Source organism: Aptenodytes patagonicus, chromosome 3 (genome assembly GCF_965638725.1).
Source record: "Aptenodytes patagonicus chromosome 3, bAptPat1.pri.cur, whole genome shotgun sequence".
Classification (NCBI taxonomy): domain Eukaryota; kingdom Metazoa; phylum Chordata; class Aves; order Sphenisciformes; family Spheniscidae; genus Aptenodytes; species Aptenodytes patagonicus.
In genome coordinates, this window is record NC_134951.1 from 24881835 (window position 1) to 24902167 (window position 20333).

Consider the following 20333-nt stretch of genomic DNA (forward strand, 5'->3'; position numbering starts at 1 on the left):
GGGATGGATGTAGAGGAACTGGAGAGGTCCACTGGATGGCAACCAAGATGGCCAGGGGCCTAGAGGTTGTGACCTGTGAAAAGAGGTGGAGGTAGCTGGGCTTGTTCAGTTTGGCAACTTACAAAGATGATGGTGCCAAACTGTTCTCAGCAATGCCAGATGACAAAAAAAAAGAGGCAACAGCCACAAACTGTAGCTTAGTAAATTCAGGTTGGACATACTCTCTTAGTGAAAAAGGTGCAAGAGTGCAATGCTGGAAGAGGTTGTGCAGGGAAGCTGAGGTTGTGCAGGGAAGCTGTGAAATCTTCATTGTCAGAAGTTTTTAAGACTCGGACAAACCCGTGACTGACAATCCAGTTTAGTGTTGGTGATAATCCCACTCTCAGTGATAGGTTGGACTAGATGATCCCCAGAGATCCATTCCAACCAATGTTCCTATGCTTCTGTGAAATCCATCTAGCTAAGTTTAGCTAAACACTTAGCATTCAAACATATGCTTAAAGTTGTCCTGAAAAGCTGGCCTTTTCTGAATTGGGGTTGTCATTAGTTGACTGGAAGGCAGTATTTCTTAATACTCATGATATTATACCTCTACAGTTTATGTGCATTTCTTACTGATGCAGTAGTGCTACAGGGACATAAGCTATACATAAACCTCTTATTTGAGAGAGAACATTTTGAGAGAGAATATTTTCATATCTGTATGCCTTTATCCACACTGATATTTGAAAATATGTACTCCTTTAACTCACTCCTTAGAAAACCTATACAAAATCAGACAGGTAGGGAGCCTCATAACTTAGAGTAAGTTTACTCTAAGTAAACAAATAGAAAAATAAATATATTTATACACACATATATAAAAGTATCCAGACTTACAGTGAAACAAATATACTAAAATATATATCATATAGCAATGTTAACATGGTAGAAGTCATACCTGTACTGATTAAATATGATAAAAGTACGCTGTGTTGCATCTACCTCAGCTTACTTTTATTTTTATGTATTTCATAATAGTATATGTTTTCTTTCTTTTTCTTAGTTGTCCCATCTGCACCTGGTCGGGTAGTGGCCACAAGGAATACAAAAACATCAGTTGTAGTTCAATGGGATAAACCAAAACATGAAGAGGATTTGTATGGCTACTACATTGACTATTCTGTGGTGGGATCAAATCACTGGGAACCTAGTAACCATAAACCTATTAAATATAACAGGTATTGACAATACTTCTGTATTTTGGGGAGGTTTGAAAGCTGTAGGAAAGGTTTAAGCCAATTTATGTGATAAGCAATGGTGTTATCATGGAAGGTGAACGTTGACTGAATGTGAAGAAAAACAGTCTGCAGACTCTCAGAGCTAAGCTTTTCAGATTGCAGGGCAGACTTTCTCTTCCCGCCTCCCTCCCCTCCACCCCCCCCGTTTTTTTTTTCTCCAAAGAGAAGCATCTTTTGTCTATTCCATGACTTTGAGTTACAAAAGCAGATTCTAGAGACATGATACTGTATGTCTTGGACATGAGTAAGCATAAAATAAATGCCTTTCTTAAAGTCTGAACTATGTTATGGAGTAAACAGACCTGATGTACATGAGGAAGGGCATGAGAAGGAGAGGTAACTCAAAAGCTTTCCAGGGTGTTTCCTCCTGGAGCCTATAGTCCATGGACATCAGGGCAAAAGGGCAGGCCACGTCTGCTATAAACGTGGTGGGGAAAGTGCTTCTGCTGCTGACACTGCTGTGCAGGGCTCCCTGACCTGCTACATCTATGGGTAAAAGACAGCAGCCCTTGTTTCTAGTTCCCTTGTCATGACACTAGCCCTGTCTATTTCTGATGCTTTCTTACTCCCTCCTGAAAATATCACACTTCATTATGTGATTCTTCAAGTAATTTCCTTTATGACAATCATGCTTACTTTTATTGGAATCACTCACCAAATGCAAAGTTTAGATGTGTAATTTATATTTTCTTATGGGTATATAACAAGCACATCATGTTGTTTAGTGTATTTTGTCAGTTATTAATTAATTTTGAGTGACTTTTTATTCTGCTGAATCCTTTGATCAAGTAGTCAAGCAATTTGATCAAAGAAAAAGTAGAGACTAATTCTTGGTCAAAGGGATTGGCACAGCACAAAAATAAGAAAAACATTTCATTTGTTCATATGTGAACATATCCTACAATAGAATAGTTCTGACTATTCTATCTGCTACAATAATTACCTAGGACCTCAGATCAAAACTGAAAACTATTTTTGATAGTGACTGAAAATACAGTGAAAAATATAGTCCCTTCCCAGAATAGATTAGAATTTAGCAAGCCAAAGTTCAGAGGGGATATATTTGTCCTGGTTTCGGCAGGGATAGAGTTAATTTCCTTCCTAGTAGCTGGTACAGTGCTGTGGTTTGGATTTAGGATGAGAACAAAGTTGATAATGCACTGATGTTTTAGTTGTTGCTAAGCAGTGCTTACACTAGTCAAGCACTTTTCAGCTTCCCATGCTCTACCGACTGAGAAGGCTGGAGGTGCACAAGAAGCTGGGAGGGGGCACAGCCAAACTGGCCAAAGGGACATTCCATACCATGTGACGTCACGCTCAGGACATAAACTGGGGAAAGCTGGCCGGGGGGGGCCGCTGCTCGGGGACTGGCTGGGCATTGGTCGGCAGGTGGTGAGCAATTGCACTGTGCATCACTTGCTTTGTGTATTATTATTATTATTATCATATTATTATTATAATAATTTTATTTCAATTATTAAACTGTTTTTAATCTCAACCCATGAGTTTTTCTCACTTTTACTCTTCCGATTCTCTCCCCCATCCCACCGGGTGGGGGGGAGTGAGCGAGCGGCTGCGTGGTGCTCAGTTGCCGACTGAGGTTAAACCACGACAGTCCTTTTTGGCGCCCAACATGGGGCACAAAGGGTTTGAGATAATAACAGATTAACCAGAGTGTATTAAGGAACTTATATCTGTTAATAGTTGTGGGTCACAATGTTGGTTTCTCTGTTCTCGATATTGATTTGTATAATCTGCATCGTGCTCCTTTTTTGCTGTATGTGTTAGAGATTGGTGTTGTTTTTTGCAGTTTGCTGTGGTCTGCAGTGAATAGTGATGTCTCGCTTGTGAGGTTTGTTTTTAGAACATTGACCTTGGTCTTAGTGTGGTATGTAAGTTTCACAATGAAGCTGTTACTGTACCACAGATACCATTTCGTGGAGACAACTAGCAATTACAGTGACTTTTCTGAGAGTTTTTTTACGGAGGAAATACAGAATGGCAGTGTCACTACCTTCTTCTATGATGTCTCCTCCTTCATGACAGTAACTTTTCAGTATTTTGAACATCCTTGGGCAGTTAAGATACTTCTATTAATACTTCTTGGGAATACTGTTTCGGTTTTGTCTAAAGTTGGTAAGCAATTTAAGAATATCATTGAGAGATCTGCCCCAAGGCTGAATAGTTATGAGTGGCAGGGTGTGTGGGACAAGATGGGCAAGTACCTAGGCCAATGGGCACCCCCAGTGTTTTGGAACTTCACCCCTGAGCAAGTGCAGCATCCTGAAAAGTTAGTAGAATATTTGGACAAAGTATGCTGTCACCCTGGCAACTCCAGAGAGATGCAGCTCATTGCAACGTGCTGGGGCCTGGCCCATGCCTACCGAGCCCTGTTCAACACCATTCAGTACCCTTAAAGGGAAGAGAAGGTCTCTGGATCTGACAGTAAAACGACACGCCCTGTGGCCACTCAGACCCGGGCAACACACCCTGCGGCCACTCTGACCCCAGCGACAAACCGTGTGGCCCCTCAGACCCCGGCGACATGCTCTGCGACCACTCCGACTCCAGCAACATGCTCTGCAGCTACTCAGACTCCAGCAACAGGCCCTGCGGCCACTCCAATGCTAGCGACAGGCCCCGTGGCCACTCAGACCCCGGTGACATGCACTGCGGTTACTTAGACTCTGGCAACAGGCCCCGTGGCCACTCAGACCCCGGTGACAGGCCCTGCGGCCACTTGGACCCGGGCAACACGCCCTGTGGCTGAACCAAAGAACCAGCCTGTGCCAGTATCAGTCGCCCCTGTACACAAGAAGAAATCTTGGAAGCGGAAGTCGGCTCGTTTAGTAAGGGAGGAAGAAGCTTCTTCTAAAAGGGGGCTGGAGGAAGAAGTGTATGAGGCAGACTACCCTGGAGAAGTGCCATCACAAGAACAGCAGGAGGAGAGCCAGCCGCTGATGGGGGAGGAAGAAGAGGAAGAACTCATAAACGAGGCAGTGACCACCCGATCTCTATCCCTGAGTGAGCTGCGAGATATACGAAAAGATTTCAGCCGTCGTCCAGGTGAGCATATTGTCACCTGGCTGCTCCGATGCTGGGATAATGGAGCCAGTAGCCTAGAATTAGAGGGTAGGGAAGCCAAGCAGCTGGGATCCCTTTCTAGGGAAGGGGGCATTGACAAAGCGATTGGAAAAGGGACACGAGTCCTCAGCCTTTGGAGGCGACTCTTGTCAAGCGTGAAGGCAAGGTATCCCTTTAAGGAAGATGTCATATGTCGCCCAAGCAAGTGGGCCACCATGGAGAAGGGTATCCAGTTTCTGAGAGAATTAGCTGTACTGGAGGTGTTTTTTGATGACCTGAACAATGAACAACCATCCAAAGATCCAGATGAGGTCAAGTGCACACGACCCATGTGGCGGAAGTTTATAAGGAGCGCACCATCGTCATACGCCAATTCATTAGCAGTGATGACCTGGAAAGATGGAGAGGAACAAACAGAGGATGAATTGGCTAGTCAACTCCGGCAATATGAGGAAAATCTCTCTTCCTCCCTTGTCTCGGCTGTGGAGAAACTGTCCCGGGAGATCCAGCAATTCAGAGAGGATAGGTCCTACTCCTCACCTGTACGGACCAGTATCTCGGCTATTAGGAGTCAGTGTTCTTTTGCTCAAGAGAGAGAATATAAAGGGTACACACCATGGGGCACCCTATGGTTTTACCTGCGTGGCCACGGAGAGGACATGAGGAAGTGGGATGGAAAACCTACCTCAGCCCTAGGGGCACGGGTACGTGAATTGCAAGGGAAAACAATCACAGAAAGAGGTTCTTCCAGGAAAATTGCTGCTCCAGTTTCCAGCGGGCAGTTCCCCAGACAGAGTAGAAGGGCTGATCTTACTCCTGATCTTAATGAAGAAACTTCTGACTCGTACGTACAAGAAGTGAGAAACGAGTACTGTGATGAGGATTAGAGGGGCCCTGCCTCCAGCCAGGGGGAGGAAAGGGACAACCGGGTTTACTGGACTGTGTGGATTTGGTGGCCTGGCACATCAGACCCACAGGAGTATAAGGCTCTAGTAGACACCGGTGCACAGTGTACCCTAATGCCATCAAGCTATAAAGGGGCAGAACCCATCTGTATTTCTGGAGTGATGGGGGGATCCCACCAGCTGACTGTATTGGAGGCCGAAGTGAGTCTAACTGGGAATGGGTGGCAGAAGCACCCCATTGTGACTGGCCCAGATGCTCCGTGCATCCTTGGCACAGACTACCTCAGGAGAGGGTATTTCAAGGACCCAAAAGGGTACCGGTGGGCTTTTGGTATAGCTGCCTTGGAGGCGAAAGAAATTAAACAGCTGTCCACCTTGCCTGGTCTCTCGGGGGACCCCTCTGTTGTGGGGTTGCTGAAGGTTGAAGACCAACAGGTGCCAATCACTACCACCACGGTGCACCGGCGGCAATATCGCACCAACCGAGACTCCCTGATTCCCATTCATGAGCTGATTCATCGACTGGAGAGCCAAGGAGTGATCAGCAAGACTTGCTCACCCTTTAACAGTCCCATATGGCCAGTGCGGAAGTCTAATGGAGAGTGGAGACTAACAGTAGACTATCGTGGCCTAAATGAAGTCACGCCACCGCTGAGTGTTGCCGTGCCGGACATGCTAGAACTTCAATACGAACTGGAGTCAAAGGCAGCCAAGTGGTATGCCACAATTGATATTGCTAATGCGTTTTTCTCAATCCCTTTGGCAGCAGGGTGCAGGCCACAATTTTCTTTCACTTGGAGGAGCGTTCAGTACACCTGGAACCGACTGCCCCAGGGGTGGAAACACAGCCCTACCATTTGCCATGGACTGATCCAGACTGCACTGGAACAGGGTGAGGCTCCAGAACACCTGCGATACATTGATGACATTGTCATATGGGGCAACACAGCAGAAGAAGTTTTTGAAAAAGGGAAGGAAATAGTCCAAATCCTGCTGAAGGCCGGGTTTGCCATAAACCAAAGTAAGGTCAAGGGACCTGCACAGGAGATCCAGATTTTAGGAATAAAATGGCAAGATGGACGTTGTCAGATCCCAATGGATGTGATCAACAAAATAACAGCCATGTCTCCACCAACTAGCAAAAAGGAAACACAAGCTTTCTTAGGTGTTGTGGGTTTTTGGAGAATGCATATTCCAAATTACAGTCTGATTGTAAACCCTCTCTATCAAGTGACCCAAAAGAAGAACGATTTCAAATGGGGCCCTGAGCAACGAGAAGCCTTAGAACAAATTAAAGAGGAGATGGTTCATGCAGCAGCCCTGGGGCCAGTCCGGGCAGGACAAGATGTAAAAACTGTGCTCTACACCGCAGCCGGGGAGAATGGCCCTACCGGGAGCCTCTGGCAGAAAGCACCTGGGGATACTCGAGGTCGACCCCTAGGGTTTTGTAGTCGGGGATACAGAGGATCCAAGGCCCGCTATACTCCAACTGAAAAAGAGATATTGGCAGCATATGAAGGGGTTTGAGCTGCTTCAGAAGTAGTTGGTACTGAAGCACAGCTCCTCCTGGCCACCCCAACTGCCGGTGCTGGGCTGGATGTTCAAAGGGAGGGTCCCCTCTGCACATCATGCAGCTGTTGCTACATGGAGTAAGTGGGTCGCACTGATCGCACTACGGGCTCAAATAGGAAACCCCAGTCGCCCAGGAATCTTGGAAGTGATTATGGATTGGCCAGAGGGCAAAGATTTTGGAATATCGCCAGAGGAGGAGGTAACGCGTGCTGAGGGGGCCCCAATGTATAATGAACTACCAGAAAATGAGAAGCAATATGCCCTGTTCACTGATGGGTCCTGTCGTCTTGTGGGAAAGCATCGGAGGTGGAAAGCTGCTGTATGGAGTCCTATGCGACAAGTTGTAGAAACGGCTGAAGGAGAAGGTGAATCGAGCCAATTTGCAGAAGTAAAGGCCATCCAGCTGGCTTTAGACATTGCTGACCGAGAAAAGTGGCCAGTGCTCTATCTCTATACTGACTCATGGATGGTGGCAAATGCCCTGTGGGGGTGGCTGCAGCAATGGAAGCAGAGCAACTGGCTGCGCAGAGGCAAACCCATGTGGGCTGCCGCATTGTGGCAAGATATTGCTGCCCGGGTGGAGAACCTGGTTGTAAAAGTCCGTCACGTAAATGCTCACGTACCCAAGAGTTGGGCCACGGAAGAACATCAAAACAACCAGCAGGTGGATCAGGCTGCTAAGATTGAAGTGGCTCAGGTGGGTCTGGACTGGCAACATAAGGGTGAATTATTTCTAGCTCGGTGGGCCCATGACACCTCAGGTCACCAAGGAAGAAATGCAACATACAGATGGGCTCGTGATCGAGAGGTGGACTTGACCATGGACACTATTGCACAGATTATCCATGAATGCGAAACATGCGCTGCAATCAAGCAAGCCAAGTGGTTAAAACCTCTTTGGTATGGAAGACGATGGCTGAAATACAAATATGGGGAGGCCTGGCAGATCGATTATATCACCTTCCTACAAACCCGCCAAGGCAAGCGCCACGTGCTTACAATGGTGGAGGCAACCACCGGATGGCTGGAAGCATATCCCGTGCCCCATGGCACTGCCCGGAACACTATCCTGGGCCTTGAAAAGCAAGTCCTATGGCGACATGGCACCCCAGAAAGAACTGAGTCAGACAATGGGACTCATTTCCGAAACAACCTGATAGACACCTGGGCCAAAGAGCACGGCATTGAGTGGATGTATCACATCCCCTGTCATGCACCAGCCTCCGGGAAAATTGAACGATACAATGGACTGTTAAAGACTACACTGAGAGCAATGGGTGGCGGGAGGTTCAAACATTGGGATACACATTTAGCAAAGGCCACCTGCTTAGTCAACACTCGGGGATCTGCCAATCGAGCAGGCCCTGCCCAGTCAGAACTTCTACGTACTGTAGATGGGAATGAAGTCCCTGTAGTGCACATAAAAAATATGCTGGGGAAGACAGTTTGGGTTATTCCTGCCTCGGGCAGAGGCAAACGCATCCGTGGGATTGCTTTTGCTCAAGGACCTGGGTGCACTTGGTGGATAACGTGGAAGGATGGGGAATTCCAATGTGTACCTCAAGGGGATTTGATCTTGGGTGAGAATAGTCAATGATCTGATGATGATACCAGAACTGACTTTAACATGAAACAGTCCAACATCACATACCATCTCCATTTTTCCTGCCCTGGAAGATTATTATGACAGATGGAGCCCGAAGTCATGGACTAAATGAACTCACTGAACATTTTAGAGGGATGGCCCACAGACTAAGGGAACGATATCTGTGTGTGTGTGTGTGTGTGTATATATATATTAAAAAAATAGGGGGTGGTGATTAATGAAAATGTACCGGAAAATATGAAACTTGAGCATGACGTAGATGGCATAGAATAAGGGGTGGATATTGTCCTGGTTTCGGCAGGGATAGAGTTAATTTCCTTCCTAGTAGCTGGTACAGTGCTGTGGTTTGGATTTAGGATGCGAACAAAGTTGATAACACACCCATGTTTTAGTTGTTGCTAAGCAGTGCTTACACTAGTCAAGCACTTTTCAGCTTCCCATGCTCTACCGACTGAGAAGGCTGGAGGTGCACAAGAAGCTGGGAGGGGGCACAGCCAAACTGGCCAAAGGGACATTCCATACCATGTGACGTCACGCTCAGGACATAAACTGGGGAAAGCTGGCCGGGGGGGCCGCTGCTCGGGGACTGGCTGGGCATCGGTCGGCGGGTGGTGAGCAATTGCACTGTGCATCACTTGCTTTGTGTATTATTATTATGATCATATTATTATTATTATTATTTTATTTCAATTATTAAACTGTTTTTATCTCAACCCACAAGTTTTTCTCACTTTTACTCTTCCAATTCTCTCCCCCATCCCACTGGGGTGGGGGGAGTGAGCGAGCGGCTGGGTGGTGCTCAGTTGCGGACTGAGGTTAAACCACGACAATATTATAGTTTATCTGACTCTATCTGGTAGATCAGCACTAGCAATTTAATGAGTACTGTGACTTTTGTTCCAGTGTCCCACCCAATTATATTGTACAACATCACATCATTGTATTACGGTTTTACTGCTTGGAAATATTTTCCTTTGTGAAGCATTCATGAAGTTGTGCTTTCTTATTGTTGCCAAGATTTCACGTTACAGCACAGAATGGTTCTTGTATAATATATACTAATACATGATATGTTTTATTTAACCCAGGTTTGTGGTTCATGGTTTGGAAACTGGAGAGCAGTATGTCTTCCGTGTGAAAGCTGTGAATGCTGCAGGATTCAGTGAAAACTCACAGGAGTCGGAGGCTATAACAGTACAGGCAGCCCTTAGTAAGTATGATTCTGTGCAACTCAGCTTCTTGTTTCTTGAATGAGTTACATCTTTTCAGCAATCAACTCCTTTGGTCTCATTTGCTATAACGGTACATTTTGCAGCTATTGAACACATCCTCTTAGTGAAGTTTATGTTCTGGCATGTGGCTGTTCTACAGAGAAAAGACATTGTTAAAAAAAAAAGGGTTATTCATAATATCTGATAGAAATATTGGGTCAGATTCACTGTAACAGCCAGGCTGCCTTCTGTTCCTCAGTTGTAACAAAGAAGCTCTAAATCTTGATTAAGTTTGACAACTAGCTTCTGGGTGATTTAGAGTGGTGCAAATCAGTTTAGTGCAGAATCTGCTCAGTTTAGAAGAGTTTCAGGAAACTTCATTACTGTGTGGCTGGACTAAACAGAAAATTCCTTTTGGCTACTCCAGGCTGGAGCACAATCTACCTCCACTGGTACCCTGCAAGCAAAATTTCAGTGTAAGAACAATCCATTGTGCAACCTTCAGTAGGAATGACACATGCTGAGTGGAGAGCTGGACAAATATTTAGAACAAAAAGTACACAGATCTGGGCTACTATGGTCCAATTTTAATTTCTGCACAGTTTCAGTTTCATACTGAAAAATTTAAAATAGAACACCTTTCCCCCACCTGAATGGCCTCCACCTCTTGGAGAAGAAGACAAACAGGCATACTTATCAGAAATAATCCTCTAAAAGATTTATAATTGAAATGCCTATTAGAAGATAAATTTGGATGAGATGTTACTGACAAACTTACTCTATTTGATTTTTTTAGGACAAAGTGTGTCTCATATGGGTAGGTGGTGCACAAACACTTTCACATCTATCACCCCTATGTTGTAAATGCACTTGCACCTTTTATTTTGTCACTGTGTGTTTTGAAAATGAGAGTTGCATGGGGTATGTCACCAAACACAGAGCACATGGATCTTACACACACTTATGGGATGTGGATGGCTTTTATCCATTTCAGTAGCCTTAACAGGAATTTAGCAGGGCTATTTATAGGTGACTTACATTAGCATGGACAGAATCTTTCTGCAGTATTTTAAGGGCAATTATAGGAGTTTGCTACGGTCATTCTTATTTACCAAGAAGAGGTAATAATTGCAAAGGCCATGTTTTATGGCCTCTGAGTATAACACCACATTTGAAAAAAAGAACAAAAGGCCAGTTCTGCTGATTACTCTCTGTTTTCATGCTGATCACTAGTACAGCTACAAGACTGTATTAAGGGCCTCTGCTAACATATTCTCTTCTGAATGAGGTAAGTCACATTCTCTCAAGTTATACTGGTAATTCAACTGAAAATATCAGATGAGTTTAGGGGCAGGAGCTTAGCCTGTACTGACTGCAGCACAACAGGGTCAAGAAAGGGGTATCTTTGGGCAAACTTTCATGCACGGATGGCAAATACAGAACAGCGCTTGCTAGAAAGGGTGTTTGCTAGTAGTAGGGGTGTAAAAAGCTCAGGAAAACAGTTTTCTTAATCTCTAGGAAGATGCCTGGGTGACATTTCTGCTTCTGCTACAGATGGAAGCAAACTCACGAAGGTAAACTCATGAAGGAAATGTCTTTTCTGCCTCAACATAAGTTAAGCTAGTGAAAGTCTAAATATTTTCTATTCCTTATAGGCCAGAAAGCACTGTCAGTCTGAAGTAGGCATATAATATGGGGATAGGAGGGGAAGGCCGTAGATCAGACAGTCATATGACTTCATTTCATTTATGTTCATAGCCTTTTTTTTTTTTCTTATTGGGTGATTCTTACTCTATTCCAGCAGCTTATTTGGTTCTTAGCAGGAAAAGCTCTTCTGATCCATTTCAATCTTCTAGCATAATGTTTGGTCTGGAGACACTTTTGCTGGCATTACCATTTCCACACCAAAGATCACCTATTCCTTCTTGCTATCTCCTGAGAAGGCAGCACATTAGGCAGATGTTTCAAAAGCTTCCACGTTTATGTTTGGAGATAAAATTAATGTTGATCAGCAGCTTTACAACTACTTTGTTACTGATATGCAACCGATAGCAGTACACTGCAGAAAACAAAAGCAATACAAAAAATGCTGAACAACAGCTACACTGCAGTGTTTTAGACTCTGTTCTAACTCTCAGGATACTTACTTCCTTATAGCTTGTCCATCATATCCTCATGGTATCACGCTTCTGAACTGTGATGGTCATTCAATGACCCTTGGCTGGAAAGCACCAAAGTACAGCGGAGGTTCACCAATCCTTGGTTATTATATGGATAAACGGGAAGCTAACCATCAAAACTGGCATGAAGTCAATTCTTCCCTTATTACCCGGACGATTTATACGGTTGGTACTTTTTAATCATTATCTTTCTGGAGTTGATTTGTACTATTTCTTTGCTTTTGTCAGAGTTCTACTTTCTTGCAGAGAAGTTCTTTAAATACTTACTACAACAAAAACAGCCCCTTCCATTGTGTATTTTGGAGTGCAACAAGCCTAAAAACTGGGGTAGACAATCAGTGCCATCCCCTACTATGAAATTCCAAGACCAATAAGGCCACTCAGATGAGGAAACTTTTGAGGAAAAAGTTGTGAAGCACATTTTTCACAAAGAACAAGACGAGCTATAAAATGCTTCATAAACTATATTCATTAAGGAGCAGTATATGTATCACCACTGTAATAACACGCAGAGAAAGGATGGAAGCATTTAGCAGGACAGATGACCGTGCTGTCTGTAGAACTGGAGACTTGTAAATGAAATGGAGATGGGCTGAGAACAAAGGTAACTGTCCCTGTTCTTACTCTCAAAATCTGCCTTCAGCTGGAAAGGGAAGTGTATTAATAAACCTAGCATTATGCCTCATTGCCTCCTTTCCAGAGTACCAGAGCAATGATTTTAGTTTTGAAATAAATTACTTCTGGTTGCACTTACAATGTATTCAATGTTTCTTAAGAGAGGAAAATTTTGATGTGAACTTCCATGAAGAAAGGTTAGGAAGATAGGATGTAGCAAGTAATTAATCAATCTAATGCTTGTTAAATTAAGTTAAACAATCAGATTTTATTCTCAAATACTTCTTAAAATTATTTCTGCAAGTCAGCAACTTTCCTATAAACCTCAGGGCAGAAGTAAGTCCTCAGCAGATATTTGACACTGAAGTAGAAAATAATGCTGTAGATGAGCTCAGGAAGAATGTTTCATGCACAGAAGGCAGCCAGCAATACTCAGGAGTATGTATGCCTGTGATTGAGTTTATAACTGGCACCTCTGACATAGCAGATGGAGCATGGATGTTGAGAAATAAAAAAGGGTGGGTAGGATAGGCATGAAAAGGCAATACTAAGCAATGCTTTCCAGGTATTTTCATTTTTTAATGCATTTGTAAACAAGTGAGTAATGTAAAGTAAGGGAAACCATTTGGAGTTTAATTAATTGGATATTTAAGTCTCAGTCCTGCCAGTAACTGTATTTGTGCCTGAAGGTGCATCTTCATACATTAGTTTGAATGACTGGAATCTGAAATACTGATGGGAAATAAAAATAAGACAGCTTTTAGTAGCAGAGAATATTTTATGACAAACTGCAAGCAGAGAAGGCCCTGAGATATACAGTACAGCACTGGGAAATCACTAAAGGTTTAACCCTCTCTGATTAAATAATTCTATGGGAACCCCACAAATATTCTTTCCCTTAATAACCTGGGATTTCAAAACCATTTTTACAGGCTGAGCTGTTATTCTGTCTTGTGAATCACTATATAGCTCTCTACCTTCAGGAAATTCTATCTAAATTGTGTTAGTGCCTGACTTTTCCTAGCTTACATTGTTTGCTTTGGTCTTGTATTTGATGCTACCCCATCATATGCTTGTTATCATCCCATCATATGTTTGTTACCATTAAAAAAATCACACCAAAATCCTTTTTTATCTCACATTTTCAGAGAATATAGTTATAGTTTATTTATTCATGAAAATCTAAAACTGTTCAGTATCTCCACTAGAAGTACTATCCTCAGCTACCTCTTTCTCTTGAGACATATGATTAAATACAATTTTGGGAAAATTATGCAGAGGACTGAGGTGTAGAAGACTTGATTATTGTATTTAAGTGGTCTGGAAGAGGAAGGATGGAAGACGGCTGCTACCATGAGGTGCTCAGGGTGTCAAGAAGCTCATGTCTTATAGCTTGTCTACCTTCATCTCAAAATCTGAGATGGTGATGTGGTGATGGACTCATTAGATAAGTCAGGGTTCATTTACCAGGGACATTTGTAGAGGTATAGCACGGATTCTGGTCATCCCATTTCCAGTGCTTACTTCCTCACTTTGTAATGGTAGGTAATATTAAGAGAAAGACGCATACAAGCCAGAAAAAATTACTGAGAGAATCTTTCCCAGAGTTATATCAGCACACCGCTGAACTAATGGGATTGGCTTTTCCTTTAGTTCCCTGTTGTTTTCCCTTCTTCCCTGGTCAGTCCACTATGACCTCTTTAGACCAAAACACCATTTGAACTCTTGCTTAAGTGAATGGCTTATGAATAGCCATTCATAAGCAATGCAAGAAGGTATTTCATGTTAGAACACTAACCCATAAGTATCTGCTAGTGGTCATTCATTGAGTGGGCTCCCTGGACCTTTGCTCTAACCTTTTACAGCCTCTCATGCCAATATATTGAGTGCTGTTATTCTTAGGATGATGTGACTGAAACATGGAAGTACAATGTAGATGTCTACAGTGTGTTTGGTTTAAGAGTAAAATCTTCAAATTAGATCCTTCCAGTACTCCAGCACAGCAGTAAGGCCTGATAATTAATTAACGAATGTCAGAATGCTTATTTTTAAGTATGTAATTTATTAAAAGAATATAAATTGTGGCTTTTGAGATATTGAACTGTTTTCTCAAAAAAGGTAGAGGATTTGACAGAAGATGCCTTCTATGAATTCAAAGTTGCTGCTGCAAATCTGGTTGGAATAGGTCAACCTTCAGATCCCAGTGAGCATTTTAAGTGTAAAGCCTGGACTATGCCAGAACCTGGTAAGTCTATTAGTTCCTCATGAATTTCAGTTCAATATAAACTCCTTAAAACACAGTCAGTGTAATGTTCCAGCCAAACTCTGCTGGATGTCTTTTGGTTCATTTCTGTCGTATTACCTGTTGAGATTGCCATTGCTTCTGAGATCTCCTGTTAAAAGCTACCTCCACATCCCCACTGATGACATTGAATGTCCTGTGAAGTGAGTGACCTTTACTTAGCCTGCTGAGTGTCTCCTCCTTTCACTGTCCAGATCAGCTCAGAGCAGAAAGTCTTCAGCCTTTAGTCTGTTTTTATCTCTACCAATCAGCTCTTCATCCCCAGCCCTTCAAGCTCCACCTCACACGCACCACCTATACCATACATAGGCATCCCTCCACCATAATTGCAGCCCATTAAGAATATTCCTGGAGTTTCAGACTCCAAAACTATAGTTTTTGTTCATAAATAAGACACAACAGGGGCCTGTTTCTTGACATAGAGGCAAGTAGCACAGCATAGCTCACACTTTACAGCTAAAGTCTCCCAGTCTCAGCTAGTGTGCTCTTATTTATGTGTTTTCCCCAGATTGTACCCAGGTGTTACCTGAGAGATTATTATTAGTCAGGTGTTACAACAAATGTGCTAACACACAGTAGGAAAGACTCTGTGCTAGTACTCAAACCTGTGTTTAGGTTGTCTGTAGTTTAGCAGTGTAGATGTAGCTGAAGATTGTTAATTGCCATGCTAACTCTGTAAAATATGTTAAATAAGAAGTATTGTGAATTCAGGACCCCCAGCGAAAGAAAGTGAAACTTTAGTCTACCTCATGTGAGCATATAAATTTGTGCCTAAATGTTAGACTTCTAGGGAATTGGTTCCTCTCAGTAACGCTCAAGTTCTGTAAATAATCTAGGAAAGGGTTTTTGAAGGCCCATCTGCTTATTTTATGACACCCTCACTCATAGCGAGCAACACTTTTGCTGAAGCTATTTCTGATGGCTGGTACTGATTTGCCTAAACAAAAGGTGTCACAGTATAGCCCATAATGAAAACACAGGCACCTTCCACTTTAATATATTTCTACCTTCCTTTCCCCAAAATGCTGTAAAATACTGCTGTGTTGTTAAATCGAATTCTATTTATGACATTGAGCTTTGGTACGCAATTAAGGATCCATTCTAATACTTGTTTATGTCATCAGGAGCTGTCCGACACCTACACACATCTGTTTCATGCCTAAACGTTCATGCAGTTATTTTCTCAGTAAGGAAAAAAAAATCCAACCCCTAAATCTGGTTTTGTAAAACTACTGGAATTTTTAGTGATTTCAAAAAGGCACAATTAGCATAAGAAGGCAGGAAATTTTCAGTTTTCTTGTCTATGTTATATATTAAAAGTGATTCTTGCCTGGAACAAGAAAAAGTTCAGTAAGATCATGGAATCACTTACTAGGAAAGACTCTCAAATGTCATCTAATTCAACTGCTTGCCCACACACAGGTTCAGCTATACCTGTCTCACTGAGAGAAGCTTGTCTAATCCATCCTTAAAGACTTCTACCCATGAAAAAGTCCAGGTTCTTTGGACAGGATCTATTCCTAATCTTACAGTTTAGAAGTTTTTCTAATATTCCTTAATCTTTCTTCCTGCAATTTAAGCCTGTTTGCTTCTTGTCCTGTCCACCAAGGACACGAAGAAGAGATTATTCTTTTCCCCTTGGCAACAGCTTTTCTATGTGTTTAAAGACTTTATCAGACCCCTAGCTTTCCCCTTAAGTTGACAAAATCCGGTTCACACAACCTTTCCCCATAGATCATGTATTTCCTATCTCTAAATAAACATTTTTTTTGCTATTCTTTGAACTTTTTCTAGTTGGTTCTTGTATTTCTTGAATGGCAGTGCACAAACTGGAGCCATTATTTCAAATAAAGTTTTTTCAATGCTGAGCAGAGAAATGGTAACTCCACACCCCCTACAGTTATTTGCCTGCTTACAAATTCCCTTCTAGTTGCCTTTTTAGAAAAACATTACACTGTTATGCTAAGTTCCAAGTTTACTTCTTTTTAACGCCCAGATTCTTTTCTGCAAAACTGCTTGTCAGAGTTGTTCTCCATGCTTTCTAGCTAAATTCTTCTGAGTTCATAAATCTTACCTTCTGGAGTTAATAATATGGCAAAGCTGTCAATAACAAAATGTTTAATCTCCTGACCTTAACTCCCTTTGTGTTAATTACATTTTCTTATCATTTTGTAATATTTAGTATAAATGCATCATCAGTGGAACAATTATTTTCCTTAAAGAAAGGATCTGTGATCTATACTCTCTACAGTGTTTTCAAAACGTCAGTGAAATTGCCTAGTGTGTAAACAAGTGAAGATTATCCTTCATTTTAAATGATACATAAAGAAATAAAATAAAAGGCACTTTCAGGAAATGAAGAGAGTGAAATTTCCATTTTCATAATGAACAATCTGACCTTTCTACTCCTTGGCCGATTGCATTGTTCTCATTATGAAACTAGTTGAACAGAGTGTATTGCATTCTTCCTGCTTAAAAAACCACCACAAACAAACAACGCCCTCATCCCCCCCCAAATCGCCAAACCTGTTAAAATATGTCACAAACCTTTTTTAGAATAAGTTTTTAAACAATGGCTTAGCAATAATGAAACGAAATAATTGAGATTTAAGACTGGGAGAAAGAGGCTGACCCTCTTCCCTGACTTACTAAAGATACTGAAGACTAATGTAACGTGACTGCAATATACTCCTAGTGTCAACAAAATATTCTTCCACCTTTTGATATGGAAGAGAGGTTTCCTTAGAAAGGCCAAAACTCCTTGCAGGATTTCCAGTGTGAGTGATGGATTCCTTGCCCAGAGCCCATAATTATTTCATCCTTCTACAGAACTCTAGTCTTAGGTATCTCTGTGAGCCTCTCTGAGTTAGCAATGATAGCTAATGAATTATTTTACATGACTTTAAAAAAAAATGAAATGTCTGTGATCTCAGAATCCTCAGAATAGAACATACTTTATTACACATTTTCTTCTACTGTCTAGATTTCTAGCAGGTGCATCTGCCAGTGGAATTTTAATTATCAGTGTATATATAGACATTTAGGTTGGGATTTTTAAAGACCCCTGAGAGAAGGCTTTAGGCTCCTTGAAAATTGCAGTCTTTCAATGAGAAAAATAGTATTTACCCTCATAAGGTCTGCAACAGGTACTCATATGTTTCTTTTCTGAAATGTGCTTATCCACTATGGAGAAACACTTTTCTACTGTTTTTGCTGTATATTTGCTGAATATCATCCTTTACAAATTTCATGTTCATTCACCACTGGTTAACATCATGTAAGCTGAAATGACAATCAGGTTTATTTGTAAGGTTTTTCTACTCTTCTTCATTTTAAATGATGAGACTTGTTGTAGGGAAAAGTACTATCTTGAATTAGGACAAACTGACAACACTGAGAAAATCCCAAAGTCTCAGGTACTTTCAGGTTTCCTTACTCTAAATTTAAAGCACATGAAGCAAGCTTCCAGCTACATTATTTGGCTGAATATCAATATTCTGTCATGGGTGTTTTCACCATGCTAGGAAACTGATATGACTATGCCTTTACAGTCTACTGGTATAAATAAATATCAAGAGTATAGTAAAAAATAAATGCTACAAGTTAAACTGAATGGCACTAGAACAGTTAAGTGAAGGAGAAGGAAAGTATAGTAGGGAGAACATAACCTGATAGCTGCAAAGGTATGAACTCTTACTTATTCATAGAGCATCAGGATGTTTTTGGTGTAAATAGTTCCCCTAACAGACATCCTCTTGAGAAGTTTTTCTTGGCTACCATTACCCACCTCACAATGAAAAATTCTTCTGTTAGGGAATAAGAAACCTGATCCAAAGTCCACTGGTGCCAGTGGGTTTTGGATTAGTCTGAAGGATCATGGTTCATGTATACCAACAAAAAATGAAAATCCTGATGCTGAATTATGAACCAGAGTCAGGCTCAGTGAAGCAACTTTGATGTGGGGCTGGTGAATTAAATAATAGACAAGAAACCTCTGTTACTTGTTGGAAAATTTTAAACTGCATGGATTTTCCACATGAATAATGTTTCCTTAAAATGGAGTTACTGAGATCTAGCTAAGAATGTATGCTTCAGAATACTACTGTCACTCACTGCATGAAGCAGGTATTGCTGTATACAGCCATGAGGGGAAAATGACCTAAATACCACATATACCAGGTTTATTGTAAAGGATGAGATTTTTGAAAGCAAACACAGTAAAAAAAAATTGAAGTGGTGCATTTTGGCCTCTACAGGGCCAGTTTGCAAAACTTTATTATATTGAAGTGAACCTCCAAATTTGAAATATTTTAGGTCCTGCCTATGATCTCACGGTTTGTGAAGTTAGAAATACATCACTGGTTCTTCTGTGGAAAGCTCCTGTGTATGAAGGCAAAAGCCCTATTACTGGGTATTTAGTGGACTATAAGGAAGTCGATACAGAAGACTGGATCACTGCTAATGAAAAACCTACTTCAAAGCGCTATTTTAAGGTAACATTTTCATTAGTTAGTGTTAATTCAAAACTGAGTTCTGAAAACATCTGATTGAGTACAACAAAGAAGTGTATTTGAACTTGGGCTTCTCCTAACATCTTCATATAAGTAAATAAAAGAGTTTAGATTGTTTTTTAAATTGGCTTTGCTCTTTATCTTGTTCAAGGTCACTGATTTACATGAGGGTCATACCTATGTTTTCAAAGTTCGTGCAGTGAATGATGCTGGGGTAGGCAAGTCATCTGAGATATCTGAACCAGTGCTTGTCAAGGCACGGCCAGGTAATGAACTGTTTTATCTCCTCCGCTTCTAAAATACTGAAATACTTAGAAGTGAATTTAATCAGTCATCTGATTTGGTATTGTAGCACAGATAAGTATTTCTCTTAGCCTTAAAACTTAAAGAAAAAATCATGTGGATACAGAGGTACTGTCAAGACTTTTTGCTTTACTTAATGCAGGAAATATTTGATAATCAGTTATTTTAGGTTTTCATTCTCATAAACAAAGGTGCTACTTGCTGTGAGTGAAAAGAACTATGACAACACATTTATTAAAGCTTCAAGAGTGATAATAAAATTAATTTACTTAAACTGTTCATATCTTCTCATATTCAGTTTCATTTTATAGACTTGTTTCTCAATAAGCATTTCTTATTTTTAGTATTCTTTTTTTTGTATAGAGTAAGAATCTTGCTAGTATGTGATGCTGAGTCAGCATATGACATAAACATGCTTCAAGATCTGCAAGTAAGATCAGTATCTGTTAGCGAAGATGGATAAAGTTTGCATGGGCTTTAGTAATTTCTGAATTGCAGCTTGAAAGAAAAATGCAGCCTTGACATTTGAGTTGATTCTTATTTTGCAGGAACAAAAGAAATCTTTTCAGGTGTGGATGATGAGGGTAATATTTTCCTGGCTTTTGAGTGCAAAGAAGCTACAGATGCATCTCATTTTGCATGGGGTAAATCGTATGAGGAGATTGATGATTCTGATAAGTTTAAGATTGAAACAGAAGGAAATCAGTAAGTCATGCCTGTCGATCAAATTATTAGAAGTTTGTCCTGTTAAAAACCTCAGTAAC

At 41.4% G+C, this 20333-nt stretch overlaps 1 protein-coding gene across 2 annotated transcripts in view; it reads left to right on the plus strand.

The window, feature by feature from the left end:
* MYOM2 (myomesin 2) overlaps window positions 1-20333 on the plus strand; it is a 95887-nt gene that overhangs the window by 48550 nt on the left and 27004 nt on the right. For both annotated transcript variants that reach the window (XM_076332905.1, XM_076332904.1), the window contains exons 16-22: window positions 1046-1220; window positions 9536-9657; window positions 11816-12003; window positions 14572-14698; window positions 19070-19248; window positions 19418-19532; window positions 20118-20274. In XM_076332905.1, coding sequence (XP_076189020.1) covers window positions 1046-1220; window positions 9536-9657; window positions 11816-12003; window positions 14572-14698; window positions 19070-19248; window positions 19418-19532; window positions 20118-20274 — 1063 coding nt within the window. The remainder of the gene's footprint in view (window positions 1-1045; window positions 1221-9535; window positions 9658-11815; window positions 12004-14571; window positions 14699-19069; window positions 19249-19417; window positions 19533-20117; window positions 20275-20333) is intronic.